This window comes from Mauremys mutica, chromosome 6, assembly GCF_020497125.1.
Source record: "Mauremys mutica isolate MM-2020 ecotype Southern chromosome 6, ASM2049712v1, whole genome shotgun sequence".
NCBI classification, from domain to species: Eukaryota; Metazoa; Chordata; order Testudines; family Geoemydidae; genus Mauremys; species Mauremys mutica.
The window spans coordinates 67,876,894-67,898,693 of NC_059077.1; the positions used below are offsets into that span (position 1 = coordinate 67,876,894).

General features: G+C 48.2%; 2 protein-coding genes across 9 annotated transcripts in view; one reads left to right on the plus strand and one right to left on the minus strand.

Moving 5' to 3' along the window:
* The window catches only part of REEP5 (receptor accessory protein 5), a 29,495-nt gene extending 27,015 nt beyond the window's left edge, over positions 1–2,480 (minus strand). The window contains exons 1-2 of one of the 2 annotated variants that reach the window (XM_045021052.1): positions 2,233–2,480; positions 1,311–1,404 (exon numbers count right to left, since the gene is read on the minus strand). In XM_045021052.1, the coding sequence (XP_044876987.1) occupies positions 1,311–1,404; positions 2,233–2,350 (212 nt within the window). In that variant the 5' untranslated portion in view covers positions 2,351–2,480. Of the gene's footprint in view, positions 1–1,310; positions 1,405–1,593; positions 1,634–2,232 lie in introns of those variants that run through there. The other variant, XM_045021053.1, reaches the window with a different exon arrangement.
* Positions 2,481–4,529: 2,049 nt separating this feature from the next.
* The window catches only part of DCP2 (decapping mRNA 2), a 60,942-nt gene continuing 43,671 nt past the window's right edge, over positions 4,530–21,800 (plus strand). For 2 of the 7 annotated variants that reach the window (XM_045022370.1, XM_045022368.1), the window contains exon 1: positions 18,148–18,318. In XM_045022370.1, coding sequence (XP_044878305.1) covers positions 18,266–18,318 — 53 coding nt within the window. In that variant the 5' untranslated portion in view covers positions 18,148–18,265. Of the gene's footprint in view, positions 4,760–15,168; positions 15,358–15,423; positions 15,450–18,147; positions 18,319–21,800 lie in introns of those variants that run through there. The other 5 variants (XM_045022373.1, XM_045022371.1, XM_045022372.1 and 2 more) reach the window with 5 other exon arrangements.

The following is a 21,800-nucleotide window of genomic DNA, read 5'->3' on the forward strand; positions in this document are numbered from 1 at the left end:
TACCATCTAGCACATGCAGGGACAAAAAAAAAAAAAAAAAAACCACTACACACACACACACACTCTTGGTGGGGTATTGGGGGGAAAATGACAGATTTTCATGTTTCCACTTTAACCATGTACGACAAGTGAGTTTTCCCATTACCAATTACATATACTAGCATAAACTAAAAATGTTCAAAGGAGTGATAAAATTCAGGAGTATGGCACTTCGATGCCACAGGCACTATAAAGAGCTTAAGCTAGATGACTGATTTTGCAATGGTAATAATAATAAAAAAAAAATCTTTAGAAAAATACCCACTAAACCTGGAAAAATGTGACCCCTTCCTCCTATGGAACTGAGGTACAGTAAAACAGATTGTTCTTGTAATGGAAAAGTTCACACAACAAATATGTACACAAGAGAAGCACCAAAAAGAGGATAGGTATTTAGAAATTTGGCCACCCTTTCTAGCATACTCAAAGGAGGACAGCCTCTTAGCCAGCAAGCTAGAATCTTTAGCCAAGTTATTTGAATATTATGCTGATCCTGAATAAGTAAGGTGTGATGTAATATGTTCATGTTTTATTGTAATTTTGCATTAATACAAAAATTTCAAAACGATAAATAACCTAGATAGATAGAAAGGGCAAAAGCCATGGAAATATTTTTTAAAAGTCACAGGCACTGCCTCCCCATCCAACTGATATTTGATCTCATGTATGTTTCCAAAATTCCAACTCTTTATTAGCTTTCTGGGCAGAGTCTCAACTTTGCAGTACTCATCGGTCTTACTCAACATTGTTCAGTTGTTTTGCAACAACATCTGCCCACCCTGCTTCCAAAGTGGCAAGTCTTTAATTTAAGAAAAATTACAACTTGAAATTCATAATCTATACCAGCTATAATCTATACCAAGGGCTAGCCTTAACACAATCTTACAAAAATAAGCACCCAATGACTAACGTTTCACCTTGTAACAAGGAACCCTATTCGCATAGTCAGAAATCCATAGAGGCATTGTCTTTTTAAAAAGCCACAGGCAATGTTTTCGCAAGCTGTGAACATAAGGCCCTCATGAAGTTTCACCATCTTCACGTTTCACTAGCACGTTCGTCCACCAAATTGTCTCAAACTCAGACAATTTGAATGCAAGAGGAGAAAATAATGAACAGGATAAAATCATCACAAACTTTTATCCCCACAGAGGAAAACCAGCAATGGAATAGTTCTCTTTCTCTAGAAAGGTGCTCCCTCCCCTCCTCCCCTTTCAGATGGCTTGTTTCCGGGACAGCACTGTGCAGCAGGGTGCGTTTGAGGCACTTACGAGATGTAGGCAGGATAAGCAAATCCGATCAGGTTGCACAGCAGAGATGCTCCATAGCCGATCACCAGGTACACGGCCAGCACGCCAATGATAGCTACACAGGAAGAAAGCAGATAGAGCATTAGACAGAGGGAAGCAACCGGTTATATATAGACGGGGCGTTTTCTTAATGGCTCTGGACCAGTGGGAAAGAAACCAAGCTATCCAGTCAGCCACTCGCTCCCCCGCTGCCGCACGGAGCCCCAGTCGCCTATTGCCAGCCCCCGGCAAGCCAGCCCCTAACCTGTGACACTAAAGGGGTACATCATGCCGGATCGGGGCGGGAAGCAGTGTCCAGGCGCAGACACGTCCGCCGCGCTGGCTAGTCAATTTCCACCTCCTGGGAGTAACTCGCCCTTTCCCCTCCTCCCCGTTCCACGCAAATGCGCTGGGCCAGATGCCATCGCCTAGGAAGGGTTTATCCCTGGAGAGGGGGTTTCTTACGGTGCGCGCTTTTTTTGGCGGGGGGGAGGGGGAATTGACAATATGGCTCAGGAGCTTCCATGCAGCAGAAAGCGCCCCAAGGAGAAGGCAGGGCCGAGAAAGCAATAAGGGGGAGGGGGGAGCTGAGCTGGCGTAACCGGAGAGCACAACATTGCTGCTGTCGCTCCTCTGTCTCAGCTGCTGCAGACACCCAATCCCAGACATACAGTACCACCTCCTCCTCCTCCTCCTCCTCTGGTCGCCCGGAGGCTTCCCCACGCCGCCTCCTCCTCGCCGAAACCCGGTTACATAACCCAGAGCAGGGACCCGGGAGGCCACTCCTCGGCAGCGTGTCCCAGGCAGAGCCGCTGCCCGCGCTCGGGGGCACTGACCCAGCTCCTGCCCACAGGCCGGGCGTGCCCGGGGGCCAGCAGCGGCGGAGAGCGGGGCATCCACTCACCGATGGCGATGTAGGATCGGTTCACCCCCGTCTTGGTCTCGATTTTCTCCAGCAGGCTGGTCATGCAGTTCTTCTCGTGGAGAAACTTATCAAACCGCTGCCTCATGGACGCCGTCATGGCGAGGCCGCTGGCTGGAGAGCACGCAACGCCCGGAGCCTTTCGCCCAGCCTTGGCACTGCGAGGCAGGGGCGGCGGCGGCTGCTGTGCGGGCTGGAAAACCCTGGCCGCGGAGACGAGGAGGGTGGGCACGCGGCAGCATCATGGGACACGTGACCTGAGCGTCAGCCCTGCCCAGCTGCCCTCCCCCGCCCCGGCCGCACTGCAAACACCACGCCCAGCCCGGCAGCTGCCGCAGCAGGGGCGGGTCTGCAGGCGCCTTTGCGGTTGCTATGGCAAGAGGGGGGGTGGTGCTGGAAGATGATAAAACACAGGCAAATGGACCAGGCTGTGGGCTGCAGGGCGAGGACGGGCTGGGGACGTCAAACCTTCAGTAAACACAGCCTAGCGCACCCAGTGGGGTTTGGGTATGACCCGCGTGGCGGCAGAGATCTGGTAGATTGTGTTTTCCAGATCTCCAGTTCTCATCCCCCTCTCCCAAACGCAGCTCTGCCCCCCCCCCCAACAGTGCCCCTGTATGCGTGATACCAAATCAGTAAACTGATACTAATTGGATGCTTAGCTGAAAGGCAAGAAAACCTGTCACTGGGAAGGTGTTGAATTTTTTGGAACTTTAGTGATATTTTGTGCGAATAAGCCTGGGTCATCTTTCTTAGTTAGAATCCATTCTTATTTTATATTTGTTTACTTTTGACAGGGCTTACAGTACCCAAAATTGTATACAGATTTCACAGATTAAATAGAAGGCACAGTCTGTGTTGACAATCTAATTATAAATTTGAAGCAATGAGTCAGGGTAACAAACTAGGGAAGGGATGAGGTGAGGAAGAACGAAGTTTGTGTTAAGATGACTGTGCTTTTACTGGGAAGCATGCATGACCTGGAAGTCAGGTCTCCCAGAGGTTTAGAACATTTTCTCTGCTAACAATATGTAATTTACAAAGTATGATGCAATCTTGGAAGCTTTGTTGGCCTGCTGACTACTAAACCCCTTTGTTTTAGCCCTGGTCCCTTACAAGAAGCTCCTTGATATCATTTACTCATGTGACTCAGCTTTATAACTTCTGACTAAAAGGATTTCAGACCTCCCTCAAATCTCTGTAAGCCATAAACATTCAGAAAAAGATTAATGGGCCATGATGGCCAAATGACAAGACAGCTTTGGAGGCTTTGCTTCTTATTACCCATACCTGGGAATGTTTCAAATATAAGTACCACAACCTCCCTTCAAAGGTATAACTTTTCACACTTGCTATCTGTTCATCTCAAGTGCACAATTCTTGTAGTCTATGGAGAAGTGCCTCTTGCAAAGGACTCAGACAATATACCTAGCACTGCAAAACGTCTTCTTTCCCTTGTGTTTCCACCTCTTTCTTTCTTTAATATCTTTTCAGTCTCTTTCTCCAACTTTATCTTCTCTCTTTAGTGATCAAATCCTGTTCTGGCTCCACTTGCCATCTGAGAATAGGAACAACATTGACCACAGAATGACACAAACTACCTGCTCTGATGCTTGCTATGTGACGTATGCAGTGCTGTCGTAGCCATGTCATTCCCAGGATATTAGAGAGAGAAGGTGGGTGATGTAATATCTGTTGGTGAGAGAGACAAGCTTTTGAGTGGCATGCGTGCCAATTTTCAGTGGCACTCACACTGCCTGGGTCCCGGCCACCAGTCTGGGGGACTCTGCATTTTAATTTAATTTTAAATGAAGCTTCTTAAACATTTTAAAAACCTTGTTTACTTTATATACAACAATAGTTTAGTTATATATTATAGACTTATAGAAAGAGACCTTCTAAAACATTAAAATGTATTAGTGGCACATGAAACCTTAAATTAGAGTGAATAAATGAAGACTCAGCACACCACTTCTGAAAGGTTGCTGACCCCTGCTTTAGACTAATCTACTTTCAGCTGCCTCTTACATCTCTCTATTTCAGTTTCTGTTATTACATTTACTTGTGCCCCAGTATCTATCTTGTGTGTCACACAAATGCCATTTCTGCATGTGATGGGGTGTTCACCCAATACTAGCATGGAAAGGGTTAATGAGGTTGAGAAGGGGCCAATTAACCAGGTAGGCAACATATGAGGGGAATTAGGTGGATAAATAACCCTGGATTGATGATGAAGTCTAGCTGAGAAGGAATAGATGGGATGTTGCAGATCTTGGAGGATGGGTCTGGATTCCCATACCACCCACTGGTGAAGTGGTACAGTTAGAGTAGTGGATTTGAAGACTACCTGTCTTGAAGGTCTTTGATACCCCAGAAAAAGCAGCCACAAAAAGCGGCCTGAGTCAGAGATAGAGAGGGAAGCTGCCAGGCATGCAGACAAGCAACAGGAGGGGGAGTCAGATCTGGAAGGACCTAATCCCCAGAGCTGCCAGGAAGAGGTGCCTCAGTGGTGAGTGACCCTGTTATAGTACACATTTTAACTAGATAATTTTTGAGTTGTCATTTTCCTCCTCATTGTGCTTCTGAACAGCTCTTCCTTTTAATTTGAGGAAGCCATTTTTGCCCTTAATACATGCACTGTTCTGCTTTCTCTGTACATCTTGCATAATGGTTGGGCTTATTACAGTTTCTGCATATTTGCCTGAATGCTGGATATTTCCTATACTCAAAATGGTTGCCACATTCCCTGTTCCTCTCCATGGCCAATTCAATTTCTATGAACTTTTTCCTTGCTGGCTTAGCTACAATACTCTGTCAGATGCTCTGTGCCCTTCTCTGGGCTTTTTGTTTGTCTATCCTGCTGCTGGGCATATATATATTGACCTTTCTAATGTCTCATCCATCTCCCTTATTAACCATTCTTGGACTCTTACTATTTACACCCCAGGATAATCTAGTCTGAGTCTTTTAATATTCTGTATTCAGAGGACTGACTTTAGTTTTAATTACGTGACCCCAAACTCATCTATTGTTTCCCCTTCATTCTGTATTCTTGTCCTGTCTATCTCTCATAAATAAGATTTTTTTGGAGGGGGGGTCACAATGATCCTCTAACATTTTTCATTATCTTTTCCTCCCATAAATTGTATGGAATACATAGCCTACATCTAGGGCAGGCCCGCACAACATGCGGCCCCTGGGTCACATGTGGCTCATGTAGGCTCACTGTGCAGCTTGCGGGCAAGTGGCGGGGTGGGGTTGCTGGGTTTGCCCCCTGCCCGGGGGGGGGCTGCCTCACAGCCCCACACGCATGCACCACGCTTCAACCGCCCTAACGGCCAGAACCACACATGTCTCCGTCTCCTGTCCCCCCCCTACCCCGCCCCGCCTGGTGCACAGCGGGTGCGTCACTTCCGGGGCCTGCTGAGGCGGGAAGTGCTGGGCACGAGGCAGAGCCAGTAAGTGCCGAGCGAGGGGAGCGGTGCATAGCCTGGGCTTGAGCCGCAGCTCCGGGGGGGGGAGGACTAGGCCAAGACGCTCCCGTTGATTGGGGTCGGGGCAGCTACTGCGCTGGTTGCTCCCAGGGCAGCCTCCGTAGTGATCAGAGGGTGAGATGAGGATGTGTTGAACTGTCTGTGGGCAGCCAGGAAATCCCTGGGGGAGACATGTGTCTGTGTATTGCACCTGCCCTGCCCCGACTGCTGCCCCCTTCCTTGGTCCAGGGACCTTCCCCCTCCCCAGCCCCTACCACACTGCCCCTTCCCCCCCCCCCGGGCTCCCTATGGCCCCTGTGTTTGTGTGTTGGACATCACATCCAATCCCTTCACCCTGTCCCCCTTTTCCCCTCCCCTTATTTCATGGGAGGAATGATGAGCCGAGCGGGCAGGGATGACAAGGCTTTATACTTCGGGGAGGGTGTTTCTGCAGGGCCGAGTGATGCTGGGGCAGGGGATGTGTTTCGGGGTGGGGCAGGGATGTATTTTGAGGGGGCCAGCCAGGGGGTTTCAGCCCTCAGCTGTTTTCTTTGGAGTAATATGGCCCTCACTGCTTTATGAGTTGTGCAGGCCTGATCTAGGGCTTCTGTGCCTGAGTCAAGAGAGTAAAGAAATAATGTAACAAGACTTCCTATAACTCAGTGTAGCTGCAGCCTGTGGCTGTCCTGTCCTTCTTTCTTTCTGATCCAGCAGGAAGGAAGTGTGTTGTGGTAAACCAAAGACTGCATCTGGAGTGTACAGGATGTATGGTATCTCTACACTTCCTGGAGGATTTACTATTCTTTTGTGCCTTCACTTTGCCCCATCAATTGGGAGTGGTGGGGTTGATCTTTGTCACCAAGCATTCCTATCAAGTGTATTTTCAAAGCTGACATCAACCTTCTTCATGTCCTTAAGCATCTTGAACCATTTTTTCATTTTTCTAGGAGTTCCTTGTGGTCTTTGTCCTGTGAGGACTAGTTCTTAGGTTGTATGCTATATAAAAAGTTTCTCTCTTTGCAGTTCCCGGCCTCATTCGCCATACCACCTTCCATCTTCTGCAACAGATGAGGCAAGGAACCTACAGACAGTAGCTGCCTTCACACAACCCAGATTGATTTCCTCAGACTCATCCATCTTGTGCATTAAATGAGGCTGGGAATCCTGTGGAAAAATGTGGTGTAATTTATCATTCAAATGAGAGAACTTGTGGAAAATGGAATTAATCATTTAATCCTTACTACATAAAGTCTCTAGTTGCTCCAGCTGACACATTCACTGCTGAGTGCTTAAGGCAGATAGAGAAGGCAAGGCTTATCTACACATTTGCATAGCAAATATGCAGTCCTATGGCAGGACAAACTTCCATTGAGTTCAGTGGAAGTTTTGCCTGTGAAAGGAAATAAGGATCATGCCTCAGCTATTTAAAAAATGTATTACTGTATCTTGGCTCTGGCACTGTTTTCCCTCTGAGCTCTTGTACAAGTATCTGTCTCTGCCTCCTTCCCCCACTACCCCTATAAAAATGGAGAGCACCTACCTGGTGCATAGTGTGACCCGTGGTGCCTGGGGCAGCCCTCACTGGAAATGCCAAGGTCAGGGCAGGCTGAAAAAGGGAGCGCAGATACCCACCAGTCTTGAGAGTAACACCGAAGTTAAATTCCCCAACCAGTCACAAACTGCTTCTGATCCCCTACACTGGTTATCAAGAAGCAAGAAAAAGCAATCACGCAGCTCCTTATAGCATTCCAGGTCTCCCACTCCCCATCAGTACCTAGGACCAGTAAAATGAGAAGTTACTTAAAATAACTCTACTCACGTATGCAAATAGTTCTTCTGACCCCAAAAGGTCAGCTACATTACCAGGTCAGTATAGGTTTGGATTTTACCCAAAATACCATGCTGCCAGCCAATCCTTTAGTGTCTAAAACTAAAAATTATAAAGAAAAAACAAGGAGAGATGTTAAATCGTAAAACAGTCACATACATACAAAGACTTCAAAGTCCATATATTAGGTTCCTAGCAGTATTGGTGAGTTTGCTGGCTTGAAAGTCCCTCTGGAACACAGCCACAGCTTGGATGGGTCATTCAGTCCTTTGTTCAGAGCTTCAGTTTGTAGCAAAGTTCCTCCAGAGGTAAGAAGCAGGATTGAAGACAAAATGGAGATGATGCAGCTGCCTTTTATATTCTTTTGCCATGCAGCTTGGCTTGTGCTTCCTTTGTTTCAAACACAAACTGCCTGGCACATGGCTTGGAAGCCTTTTCTGTCCATAGGCATGCAGGGGCGGCTCTACGTTTTTGGCCGCCCCAAGCAGTCATGCGCGGGAGGCGCACCGAAGCCGCGGGAGCAGCAGACCTCCCGCGGGCATGACTGCGGAGGGTCCACTGGTTGCGTGGCTCGGCTGGACCTCCCGCAGCTGCGGACGGTTCGCAGGTCCGGCGGCTCTGCTGGAGCTGCCGCAGGCATGCCTGCGGGAGGTCCACTGGAGCCGCGGGACGAGCGCCCCCTCCACAGTCATGCCTGTGGCAGGTCCGGTCATCCTGGGGCTCCGGTGGACCTCCCGCAGGCATGACTGTGGCAGGTCCGCCGGCCCAGCCTGCCGCCCCCCCGGGAAAGGGCCGCCGCGCTGGGGTCTGGAGCCGGCCCTGTAGGCATGTCCCTGTATGCCTTGCTGAGTCATAAGGTGTATCCTTTGCCTTCTCTCAATGGGTCAGTTGTATAGCTGATTGTCCTTAATGGGTGATCAAGCAGGCTAGGCAGTGCTGCTGCCAAACTGTCTGGGGGTGTCACTCAGATGCATAGCACAGCACAGATTTGAAATATAGACATACATATCTATAACTCATAATACAAAGGTGATACAAACACAAATGAGATTATCATATCTAACAAATAGCTTACATGGCATATCTGGCACAACTCATTGTAATTTTACAGTACTGATGATCCTAATATCTTCAAGTATCCCCCAGATTCCATACAATATCACACATTGTAAACACTTATTGATTAATCTAAGAGTTTCAAGGTTGCAAAGATCTGTGGAAATATTTATTACAATTCTCATCTAATTTTATAACTATGCATTCTTCTACTCGGGTAGATGGTTGGAGCATCTAATTCTTGTTACTGGGTCAGAGTAGCACTATTTCTACTATTATCCTGAATGTTTTTTAGTTTGCTTTTCTTATGTTTGCATAATACTATAAAATGGACAAACAATATAAAGAAACTGAAATAACATCTGCTGCTCTAGTTATATATGAGACTACTCAAGGGGGAACATGACAGAGGTTTAGAAAATCATGAAGAAAGTACAAAAAGTGAATAGGGAAGCATTATTTACTCCTTCACATAACACGAGAACCAGGGGTCACCCAATGAAAGCAGCAGGTTTAAAGAAACATAGAATATCAGGGTTGGAAGGGACTTCAGGAGGTCATCTAGTCCAACCCCCTGCTCAAGGCAGGACCAATCCCCAACTTTTTTTTTTTTTTGCCCCAGATCCCTAAATGGCCCCCTCAAGGACTGAACTCACAACCCTCGTTTAGCAGCTCAATGCTCAAACCACTGAGCCCCCCGCCCCCCCCCCCCATCAACCTGTGGAAGTCATTGCCAGGGATGTTGTGAAGGCCAAAGTATAACTGTGCTTTTTTTAAATTTATTTTTTTTTAAGTTCCTGGTGGCTAGGTAGGTCAATCAATGCTTATTAGCCAAGATGGTCAGGGACTGAACCCCATGCGTGCTCTGGGTGTCCCTAAACCTCTGACTACCAGAAGCTGGGACTGGATGACACTCAATTGCCCTGATTTGTTCATTCCCTCTGAAACGTATGGCACTAACCACTGTCAAAAGACAGGATACAGGGATAGATGGACACTGGTCTGACCCAGTATAACCACTCTTAGGTTCTTATATGCAGACCTCCTTGATGACCACCCTTACAAAAATATATACTGATGATTGTATCTATTCTAGCCTTGTAATGTAAATGACTGTGAGTAAGTCAGTTTATACTACTGGAACAGTACTATATCAAGCTTTAAACTGAACAGTTGACTTCCTGGAGCTGCTGATAGCACACACAAAACATAATGTTGGGTCTATGGAACTTCCAAATAGAATCAGTTTCAGAAAAAAGATGCTCAGGTTGATGAAAGCACTGGACCTACTTTTGCAAAGTGGTGAGCATCTATCTAAAAGTCAGTGGAAGCTGAGGCTGCTCAGCATCTCTCAGGAGGTGCTAAGCACCTCACAAGATCAAGCCCAAAGAAGGGAATTAATTCCCAAACAAATTAGATAGCAGTGGAGATAAATTGAAATAGTAGATGAGGTAGTGAGTTAGCTGAGTATTTGTTCGACTGATAATATTGCAAATACTGCTTTTTGTCCAAAAGCAGTTTAACTCCAATAGCAATAGTATTTCTTGACACATGAGATTCATGTGAGATTGGTCCCTAAAGATGGTCTGGGGTGGGGAGGGTATGGTATGAAATTATCCTGGATGACCTGTAAGATTCAACAGTTCAAAGGTATTGAAGTCCATGCACCCTTGTAAAAAAGGAAAAGTGGGTACCAAAAGAGGGAAGGGTACAGATTCACATAGCCTAGTGTAGTACATTTTGATCAAAATCAAATTTGTTGCCTCTGAGAATGAGCTGGTTGAGTAGAGGCTGACTTTCTTTTAGAATCTCTCTTTTTAAAACTGATTTTGTTGCTTCTGATAATGGTAAGACCAACTGTATGGTTGAGATCTCTGCCTTGAAGAGAACTGTGCCTTATATTGCTTTCTCTTCAAACTTGAGGTGGAGAGGCCTAATGATCAGAGTGTGGTCCTAGAATCCTTCACAGAATGCATTGTTTCATCTGGGTTCCCCCCTTCCTCCCGCAGACTGAATAGATCCCTTTCCTCAAAGGGTAAGTCTTACACTACATTTTTAACTTCCTTAGGTAGACCAGGTGCAGATAACCATGAGACCCTTATCATGGAAATTCCAGTGGCCATTGATATAGCTCCTGTGTCCACAGAAGTTTTTTCAAAAAAAAAATTGACCTTCTGAGCAAATCAATTTAAATTCATCCTTCAGATCTGGAGGTAACTTGTTTGAAAAGTCTGCAACTTTGTTCCATTGGCTATGCGAGCCAAATATAATTATACACAAGTAGTTTGCAATCCTGACCTGAAGAGATGCCACTGAATAAACCTTATGGCCAAACAGATTCAATTTCTTTGGCTCGTTTTAGCTTGTGGGGTGATAAATGTAAGCCTGCTTAGACCTTTCATGCACTGCAGTGACCACTAGAAGCCTGGGAAACAAGCAGGGAGAACTGGAAGTCCTGCACAGTCAAGGAATTATGATGTGATTGGAATAACAGAGATTTGGTGGGATAACTCACATAACTGGAGTACTGTCATGGATGGATCTAAACTGTTCAGGAAGGACAGGCAGGGCAGAGAAGATGGGGGAGTTGCACTGTATGTAAGAGAGCAGTATGACTGCTCAGAGCTCTGGTATGAAACTGCAGAAAAACCTAAGAGTCTCTGGATTAAGATTAGAAGTGTGAGCGACGAGGGTGATGCCATGGTGGGAGTCTGCTATAGACCACCAGACCAAGGGAATAAGGTGGATGAGGCTTTCTTCTGGCAACTAACAGAAGTTATTAGATCACAGGCCCTGGTTCTCATGGGAGACTTCAATCACTCTGATATCTGCTGGGAGAGCAATACTGCAGTGCACAGACAATCCAGGAAGTTTTTGGAAAGTGTAGGGGACAATTTCCTGGTGCAAGTGCTGGAGGAACCAACTAGGGACAGAGCTCTTCTTGACCTGCTGCTCACAAACAGAGAAGCAAAAGTGAATGGGAACCTGGGAGGCTGTGACCATGAAATGGTCAAGTTCAGGATCCTGACATAAGGAAGGAAGGAGAGCAGCAAAATACAGACCCTGGACTTCAGAAAAGCAGATTGACTCCCTCAGGGAACTGATGAGCAGGATCCCCTGGATGAATAACATGAGGGGGAAAGGAGTTCAGGAGAGCTAGCTGTATTTTAAAGAATCCTTATTGAGGTTGCAGGAACAAACCATCCCAATGTGTAGAAAGAATAGTAAATATGGCAGGCGACCAGCTTGGCTTAACAGTTAAATCCTTGCTGATCTTAAACACAAAAAAGAAGCAGAAGATTGGACAAATGACCAGGGAGGACTATAAAAATATTGCTCAGGCATGCAGGAGTGAAATCAGGAAGGCCAAATAACACTTAGAGTTGCAGCTAGCAAGAGATGCTAAGAGTAACAAGAAGGGTTTCATCAGGTATGTTAGCAACAAGAAGAAAGTCAAGGAAAAAGTGGACCCCTTACTGAATGAGGGAGGCAACCTAGTGACAGAGGATATGGAAAAAGCTAATGTACTCAATGCTTTTTTTGCCCCTGTCTTCACAAACAAGGTCAGCTCCCAAACTGCTGCACTGGGCAGCACAGCATGGAGAGGAGGAGACCAGCCCTCTGTGGAGAGAAAAATGTGATTCAGGACTATTTAGAAAAGGTGGACGAGTACAAGTCCATTGGTCCGGATGCGCTGCATCCGAGGGTGCTAAAGGAGTTGGCGGATGTGATTGCAGAACCATTAGCCGTTATCTTTGAAAACTCATGGTGATCTGGGGATGTCCCGGATGTCTGGAAAAAGGCTAACATAGTGCCCATCTTTTAAAAAGGGAAGGAGGAGGATCTGGGGAACTACAGGCCAGTCAGTCTCACCTCAGTCCCTGGAAAAATCACGGAGCAGGTTCTCAAGTAATCAATTCTGAAGCACTTCGAGGAGAGGAAAGTGATCAGGAACAGCCAGCATGGATTCACCAACGGCAAGTCATGCCTGACTAACCTGATTGCCTTATATGACAAGATAACTGGCTCTGTGAATGAGGGGAAAGCAGTGGATGTGTTATTCCTTGACTTTAGCAAAGCTTTTGATATGGTCTCCCACGGTATTCTTGCCAGCAAGTTAAAGTAGTATGGGCTGGATGAAGGGTCTATAAGGTGGATAGAAAGCTGGCTAGATTGTCAGGCTCAACGGGTAGTGGTCAATGGCTCCATGTCTAGTTGGCAGCTGATATCAAGCAGAGTGCCCTGAGGGTCGGTCCTGGGGCCAGTTTTGTTCAATATCTTCACTAATGATCTTGAGCAGGGATCGGCAACCTTTGGCATGCAGCCCGCCAGGGTAAGCCCCCTGGCGGGTCGGGCCAGTTTGTTTACCTTCCACATTCGCAGGTTTGGCCAATTGCGGCTCCCACTGGCTGCAGTTCACCACTCCAGGCCCATGGGAGCAGTGGGAAACAGCAGCCAGCACATCCCTCAGCCTGTGCCACTTCCCGCTGCCCCCATTGGCCTGGAGCAGCGAACCGTGGCCAGTGGGAGCCGCAATCGGCTGAACCTGCAGACGTGGTAGGTAAACAAATAGCCCCGTCCCATCAGGGGGCTTACCCTGGCTGGCCACGTGCCAAAGGTTGCCAATCCCTGATTTGGAGGATGGTGTGGACTGCACCCTCAGTTTGCAGAGGGCACTAAATTGGGAGGAGTGGTAGATACACTGGAGGGTAGGGATAGGATACAGAAGGCCCTAGACAAATTAGAGGATTGGCCAAAAGAAACCTGATGAGGTTCAACAAGGACAAGTGCAGAGTCCTGCACTTAGGACAGAAGAATCCCATGCACTGCTACAGACTAGGGACCAAATGGCTAGGCAGCAGAGAAGGACCTAGAAGTTAGTGCATGAGAAGCTGGATAGGAGTCAGTGTGCCCTTGTTGCCAAGAAGGCTAATGGCATTTTGGGCTGTATAAGTAAGGGCATTGCCAGCAGATCGAGGGACGTGATCATTCCCCTCTTTTCAAGGTTGCTGAGGCCTCATCTGGAGTACTATGTCCAGTTTTGGGCCCCACACTACAAAAAGGAGGCGGAAAAATTAGAAACAGTCCAGTGGAGGACAACAAAAATGATTAGAGGCTGGAGCACATGAATTATGAGGAGCGGCTGAGGGAACTGGGATTGTTTAGTCTGCAGAAGAGAAGAATGAGGGGCGGATTTGATAGCTGCTTTCAACTACCTGAAAGGGAGTTTCAAAGAGGATGGATTTAGACTGTTCTCAGTGGTAGCAGGTGACAGAACAAGGAGTAATGGTCTCAAGTTGCAGTAGTGAAAGTTTAGGTTGGATATTAGGAAAAAAATTTTCACTAGGAGGGCGGTGAAGCACTGAAATGGGTTACCTAGGGAGGTGGTGGAATCTCCTTCCTTAAAGGTTTTTAAAGTCAAGCTTGACAAAGCCCTGGCTGGGATGATTTAGTTGGGGATTAGTCCTGCCTTGAGAAAAGGTTGGACTAGATGACCTCCTGAGGTCCCTTCCAATCCTGATATTCTGTGGTGGTAGGTGCAAATAAAAATATTCATATCCTTTAGGTGGAATTTGTTACTTCTATCCAGCTCTCTAAAGTAGTTTGTAATTCCTTAGCAGATTCAAGAATTCCCTTTTTAATAGGTTGGAGTGTTCTGCCTTGAGTGGTGGATTCCAAAATGTCGTATAGTTTGTCTTGAATAAGTTCCAGAGGAACCTCTACAGAGTTTCAGTCTTTTCAAAGGTTCTTGATATGCTTTAAAGTAACCACCTAATGAAGGTATAGACATTTCCTCAGGGGAAGGTGCAGAGATAGCTGTGGGTGAAGAAGATTCTTCATAAAAAGTGACAGAGTCCTATGGCACCTTTATAGACTAACAGACATATTGGCGCATAAGCTTTCGTGGGTGAATACTCACTTCGTCGGATGCATGTAGTGGAAATTTCCAGAGACAGTCTTAGTGATTAATCAGGGGGAAACCTAGGTCCACCCTCTACTCCAGGCTCCAGCCCAGGGACCCTAATAGTAGCAGCTATGGTAGCTTCCTTTTTGGAAATAGGACATATACAGTTCCCTGGACCACTTCCCCACAGCAGTCCCTACTTCCTTAATATCTACTTCACCATTACCTCAGGATTTCCCACCTTACACCTGATATGGTTTGTACTATTTCGTTTCTCCTACAGCTCCTGACACACATGCCCACCTGACTAACTGGGAGGCTTTTAACTAGTTTCAGCCAGCCCCTAATTGGCTTCAGGTGTCCCAATTAACCTAGATATCTTCCCTGCCTTCTGGAAAGGTCTTAATTGGCCCCAGGTGCCTTAATTGAACTGGAGCAGCTGCCATTTACTTATCCTGGTAACAGGGATTTGTTTAGCCTGGGGCTAATATCTGTTTCCCACTACTTTTTCCTCTAAAAAAAAGAACAGGAGTACTTGTGGCACCTTAGAAACTAACAAATTTATTTGAGCATAAGCTTTCATGGGCTACAGCCTACTTTGCCCCCTTCACACAGGGCAGAGATTATAAAAGCTGCTTCTCTATCTCCCCTCATCCCCTCTGAAAAGATAGTGGGTTTGTCTCCTCTTTATCTCTGCTCCTCCCCCTGGAGTGTCGGAGTACTTATCCCTAAGAACCCAGCCTTTTACATTGTAATGTACAAGCTGGGGGAGGACAGCCAATTGCAATTTGAAGGGAAATGATGACTACCACAGCTTGCTCGAGCCCCACCCCTCTCAAGCAAAGGTATGAATAGATCTGGTGAAAGGCACTCGAAAAGCCCTGAGACTGTGAAACCTGCATTGAGAAAACACTGCTATGAGCTTGGGAATGGACTTGTATGTGAGGCTGTGCAGAACTGATCTGGGTGTTATCTTATTTTAACTGACAGTTCAGCTTATTTTAGCAGTCAGTGAAGATCATGATCATCTGAAGGCTATTCAGGGGGTTCTGTGAAATAAGTTGAGATGTTAGCCCAATTTAACTGTCCCCATCACATCCCTGCTACAGGAGTCATTGTAAATGCACTCTAGCTTAATCTAAAAAGCAACTCTTCAAATATCTTAGGCCTAGTCTTCAGAAGGAAATTAGGTCAGTATAACTATGTTGCTCAGAGGTGTGAAATATCCACACACTTGAGCCATGCAGTTAAATTTACCTAACTCCAGCCTAGAAGGTGCTAGGATGATGGGAGGAGTCTCCCATGGACCTAGCTACTGTCTCTCGGGGATGTGGAGTATCTCTGCCCCTCCTGTCTGTGTAGGTAGTGTCTTTACTGCTGCACTACAGCAGCACAGCTGCAACATTTTGTAGAGCCAGAAATCTTAGAACTCTTCAGATATTCAGATGAGCTTTGGACATGTAGGGACTCTGAGGGAGATCAGGCAAACGTTAGTGAGGAATAGGCTAAGCTATATGTATGTGTGGGTACCTAACCAAAGCAGAGTCACAGACAGAAGAGCCAGGGTTCATGGGAATGTCAAAAAAGGAATTCTGAGAAGCAGGCTGTGAGTTATAGGCTTTTACTCTAAATGCCAGGGAATTGCAATTACTGGCCCCTCCTGCTGTAGTTGAAGTCAGCTGAAGCATGACCCTTGTTTGCAGTGTCATCTAAATAGTAAAAAAGAGCAGTGGACGCCCTCTGGTGGCTGTAGTTATACAAGAAATTGTTTTATGTGAATTTAGATCAAGGGTCAGCAACCTTTTAGAAGTGGTGTGCTGTCTTCATTTATTCACTCTAATTTAAGGTTTTGCATGCCAGTAATACATTTTTTATAAGATCTCTTTCTATAAGTCTATAATATATATATTATATTATATTAAACTAAACTATTGTTCGTAAATAAGGATTTTAAAATGTTTAAGAAGCTTCATTTAAAATTAAATTAAAATGCAGAGCCTCCCCCCCACCCGGACCAGTGGCCAGGACCTGGGCAGTGTGAGTGTCACTGAAAATCACCTTGCATGCTGCCTTTGGCACCTGTGCCATAGGTTGCCTACTCTCTGATTTAGATCTTTTGGCATTTACACAATTTTGTTTTCCTAGCTACATTTAATATATACATATTTCCTCTCATTGGGGTGGTATTTTTAGAGCGCTGCAGCTACACAGTTTCCTTGCACTAAGTGGTTTGGCAGTGTGTATGCCCAGGGGCAGCTCTAGACATTTCGCCACCCCAAGCATGGCGGCATGCTGCAGGAGGCGCTCTGCTGGTCACCGGTCCCACGGCTCTGGTGGCCCTCCCGCAGGCGTGCCTGCCGCCCTCCCAGCAACCGGCAGAGCACCCCCCGCGGCATGCCGCCCCAAGCATGCGCTTGGCATGCTGGGGCCTAGAGCTGCCCCTGTGTACGCCTTGGGAGTTACAGTGCTCAAAGCTGCTTTACTCTGCAGAAGCTTTCCAGTGTTGATGGGGCCTAAGCTAAGTGATTAAAAAAATTTTTTTTGTAAGCATGTTGGTGTTCCGTTTCAGTATATAGCAAACACTGAGGGGTTTTAAGGGAGCACAATAGGTAAGCAGATTCTGGTATTCATAATGCTCTCAACGGTGACAAGGGCCATGGAGAGTTCCTAGTGGGGATATTCTAGTATGACACTGTGCTTAGCTGGAGGGTCATGTGCAGGACCCCAGGCCTCTCCTTTAAGGAAATACTTGATATGAGAGGACATTACAGGTGCAGTAAGGAATAAATCCCCCATGCTGCATTGCCTTGTTGCTCGCTCGCTCGCGCTCTCTCCGTGTCTCAGCGGTGCGTCACCGCGGGGTGAGGGGGCCTTGGTGCAGTGTTTTACGGGAGTTTTATTTCTTTTGGGTCTCTTAGTTCTAGTTAAGTGGGGTTGGGGGCACGGAGTCAAGTAAGGCCAGGATGCGGTGTGAGGAGGCACAGTGGGGTGCGGCCAGGACATGTTCAAATACCTCCCCCCCGCCCCGTGCTTGCAGGTGACCGCTCAGCTGAGCTCTGCCATGACCGCCCCTCCAGGCTAGGGTGACCAGATAGCAAGTGTGAAAAATCGGGACGGGGGTGGGGGGTAATAAGAACCTATATAAGAAAAAGACTCAAAAATCGGGATGGTCCCTATAAAATCGGGACATCTGGTCACCCTACTCCAGGCTGCGAGCGGCGTGGAGCGGAGCGCTGCGTTGAGGGAGGCCCAGCCCCCGGGAGTGGGCGGAGGGGGAACGCAGCGAGCGAGCTTCCCCGTTGCGCGGGGCTGAGCGCTGTGAGGCAGAGCGGCGGGAACGGAGCAGGCAGGAAGCCGGGCCCGGGCTCTCCGCGGCAAACGGGAGCTACACACAGCCGCTCACGCCGAGGAGTTTAAAAGAGAAAGTGCGCATGCTCAGAGAACCTACTACAGTGTCTGTCTACCGTGTCTCACCGGCGATTGGTCAATTCCCCTCCCTAACTCTCCCGATGATTGGTTTGGCAATAAGGTGACGTGGGAACGGTCCCGCGTCGCTCACGGGCGCGCACTGGTGGTTGGTGGAGCAGGGTGTCTGTCCCACGACAGGGCCTGCGCCCAACCCCAGCGGGAGTGGGACAGAAGCGATTGGCCCCGCCCCTTGCTCGGTCGCTGGGTTCGTGCTGTGTGAGGCCTCCCCGCCCCCCTGCGCGGTTCCTGCGGGCCCTGTGGCGTCGGGATGAGCCGCGCTTCCCCATGGAGACCAAACGGGTCGAGATTCCCAGCAGCGTCCTGGACGATCTGTGCAGGTAACGGAGATCCCGCCCCCCCCCACGGCGCGAGCCGAGTCCCTGCCCCCCCGCCGCAGGGCCCCTTGAGCCGGGCCCCTGCCCCTCCTCGCCGCCCCCCCTCGCCGCTCCCCGGCCGCGGGGCGCCTTGAGCCGCCCCCCTGTCCGCACCACGGCTTGAGCTGGGCCCCTGCCCTCTCGGCCGCGAGGCATTTTGAACCGGGCCCCCCTCCCTGTCGTCCCCTTCTTCCCCTCCCCCCCCCCCCCGTCGCGGGGCGCCTTGAGCCGGCCCCCCCGCCCCATGGCTTGAGACGGGCCCCTGCCCCCTCGGCCGCGGGGCATTTTGAACCCGGGTCCCTGCTCCCCGCCGTCGTCCCCCTCGCTTCCCCGCCAGGCCGCGGGGCGCCTTGAGCCGGGCCCCTGCCACCGCCCTCTAGCTTTGTGTTTGGAGCCCAATATTACACCGCTATGGTAATGATAGAATAGTTGAAAGTGAAACTGCGTGGAAAAACAGAAACGAAATTTGCTCGCTATTCCAGTGGTGCCCGTTGCGATAGTCAATAGCAAGTTTAATAAAAAGTACAAATGGGGTAAAGTGAATTTAATAATTAAGATATGGTGTCGTTATTAGTAAGGACCGTTAGAAATTACTCTTACCGTGACATGCTAAGAAGGATAACTGCCGCCTCTTTCACCTTTGCTGTAAGGCTAGGTCCCTGTGTGAGTGGCTTTAAGCTAAAATACCTATAATTTGGGTCACTAGAGAGCTTGGAATGTTGGGGTTCATGTTTTTTAGTGCTCCTGCACTGGAGGTGTGGGGGGAGGGAAGTTTGGGACTGCAGTATGTTATGTGACCTGGCCTGTGATGAGGGAGTTGAAAGATCCGATTGCAGTTCTTTTGAGAAATGTTGCTTTTGAGAAAATCTTTCTTGAGTATACACAATTCCTGGTGAGAATTGAGGTTTGTTCTTTGTTTTGGTAACTTGTAAAGTCACAAAGGATTTATCATACATTTTGCAGTTCAACTTTTGTGAGCTAAGTAACTTGGGTATAGGAAGAACTTGGAAATATATAATCGCTTTCTATAGGCACGCCAGCAGAATTGTTTGTGTGTTGTATTTTCAAGTGTATTAGTGGAAACAGATCAAAAGAGGTCAACAAGTTCATACCATTATAAACTACCTTTTAAGTAGTTTCTTTCTTATTCAGCGTCATCTCCATTGTTGGAGGTTTGCAACTGGTAGCCCATTCTGTATGTTGCTCTGCTAATCTTTTTATGGATGTATAATCTTGTTGAGGCACCAAGAATACCACATTGTCCATCCGAGATCCTTTTTTTTTTTCTTCCTCATGTTCTGCCATTAACTTTCCCTTCCAATGTCCATAAACATACGTTGCTCACTGAACCTCTTAAAGTGTGCCCTGCACATAAAATATATATATTTTTATAAGATCTGATTACAGTTTTCTGAGTTCTGATAATCACCAGTACTTTTTTGTTGGTTATTCAATCTGTCCATGATGTAAGAAGTTTTAGCTAAGAGTAAAATGGCTATTAACTATATTGAACATCTCAGGAAGATCTTCCATTCTAATGGTATGAACTTGTTGACCTCTTTTGATCTGTTTCCACTAATACAGTCACAAAATCACTCTTTAGATTACACAGGTTTACTGACTACTTTTGCATATACTAATCAATATACTTAGTCCTGGATTAATCAACTAGCCATCTGTTAAATCAGATATTAATTCACAGTGTACATTCAACAACATATTGCAGACAGCACCTGATCATTCATTGCAGTGACAGGAGGCAGTACTATCACTTCTATATGTTACCTAAGGCTGTGTCTACACTGCCACGTTCAGTGCTAAAACTTTAGTCGTTCAGGGGTGTGAAAAAACACCCCTCTCCCTGAGCAACAGAAGTTTTACTGCTGAAAAGCACCTGTATAGACAGTGCTTTATCCCAGCAATAAAGCTACCACCCCTCATTCAGGGTGGTTATTTTTTATCGCTGGGAGAGCTCTTCCCCAGTGATAAAGCATGACTACACTGCCCACATCAGCTATGGCCGCGCTGTAATGTGGGCAGTGTAGACATACCTTAAATCTACCTCCGACCAGTCTGCATTTCTAGCTGCCTCTCTGATATCTCCACTTAGGTGTCCAACATTCAGTTCTAACAAAGCCGAATTTGTTTAATCTTGAAACTGTGTCCTCTTTCAGCATTTATAACTCCCCTGCTTTCCAGGTTTGCAACTTTGGTGCAATCTTCAGGGATACGGGAGAGGGAGAAAAGAGCCAATCTCTGAAATCCTGTTGCTTTTTCTCCCTAATGTCTCATAAGTAAGGCTGTGAGTTTGTCACAGAAGTCACAGATTCCATGAATTTCATGACCTCCGTGACTTCTGCAGTGGCCAGTGTGGCTAGGGCTGACCACTGGGCCCACCGCCTCAGCAGCGGGAGGACTTTGGGGGTGGGAGGGGGCTCAGGGCTGGAGGTTGGGGCGCAGGAGGGGGTGAGGGCTCTGGGTGGTCCTTGCCTTTGGGAGCTCCCCGGAAGTGGCAATATGTCCCTCCCTCTCAGCTCCTAGCTCTGCACACTTCCTCTGCCTGCAGGCACTGCCCCCACAGGAGCTTAGGGGAGGGGCATGTCGCTGCTTCTGGGAGGCCCGGTAGAGAGCCTGCCAGTCCTGCCAACCCCAGCAGGGGTGAGCTGGAGCCGGTTCGCACCGGTTCGCACGAACCCGTTGTTAAATTTAGAAGCGGTTTTAGAACCGCTTGTTAACTAGCTTCCCTGCGAGGGAAGCTTTGATGGGCTCTGCGAGGGAAGCCTGTAATTCCTCCTCCCGGCCGCCGGGGGGCGCTGCGCTGTGCTGCGAGAGCCATGTGAGCTGCCTCCTGGCCCTGTTGCTGCTCCTGCTCTTTGGACCTCTGGCCCTGGGGCTCCTGCTGCTGCCCTGTGAGTCCCCGGCTGCGTCCTGCTGCTCCCAGCTCCCCCCCCTGTGTGAGTATCTGCGCCCCTCCCCCGCCTTCCCTGCCCCCAGCCAGCCCCTGCCCTGCCCCCAGCCAGCCCCTGCCCTGCCCCCAGCCAGCCCCTGCCGCCCCCTGCCCACAGCCAGCCCCTGCCGCCCCCTGCCCACAGCCAGCCCCTGCCCACAGCCAGCCTCTGCCTGCAGCCCCTGCCACAGCCACCCCCTGCCTGCAGCCACCCCCTGCCCACAGCCGCCCGCAGCCCGCCCGTCTGCATCACCTGCCCACAGCCAGCCCGTGTCACTCCCTGCCTCCAGCTAGCCCTGCCCCACGCCCCTATCTGCAGCCAGCCCCACATCCACTGGTGCCCTGCAGTTCCCAGGGCAGTAACCCTGCACACCTGCTTTAATGAGGGGGGGGGCAGGGAGCAGCTGGGACCCACACATGTGCACACCCTAGAGTGACCAGACAGCAAGTGTGAAAAATCGGGATGGGGGTGAGGGGTAATAGGAGCCTATATAAGAAA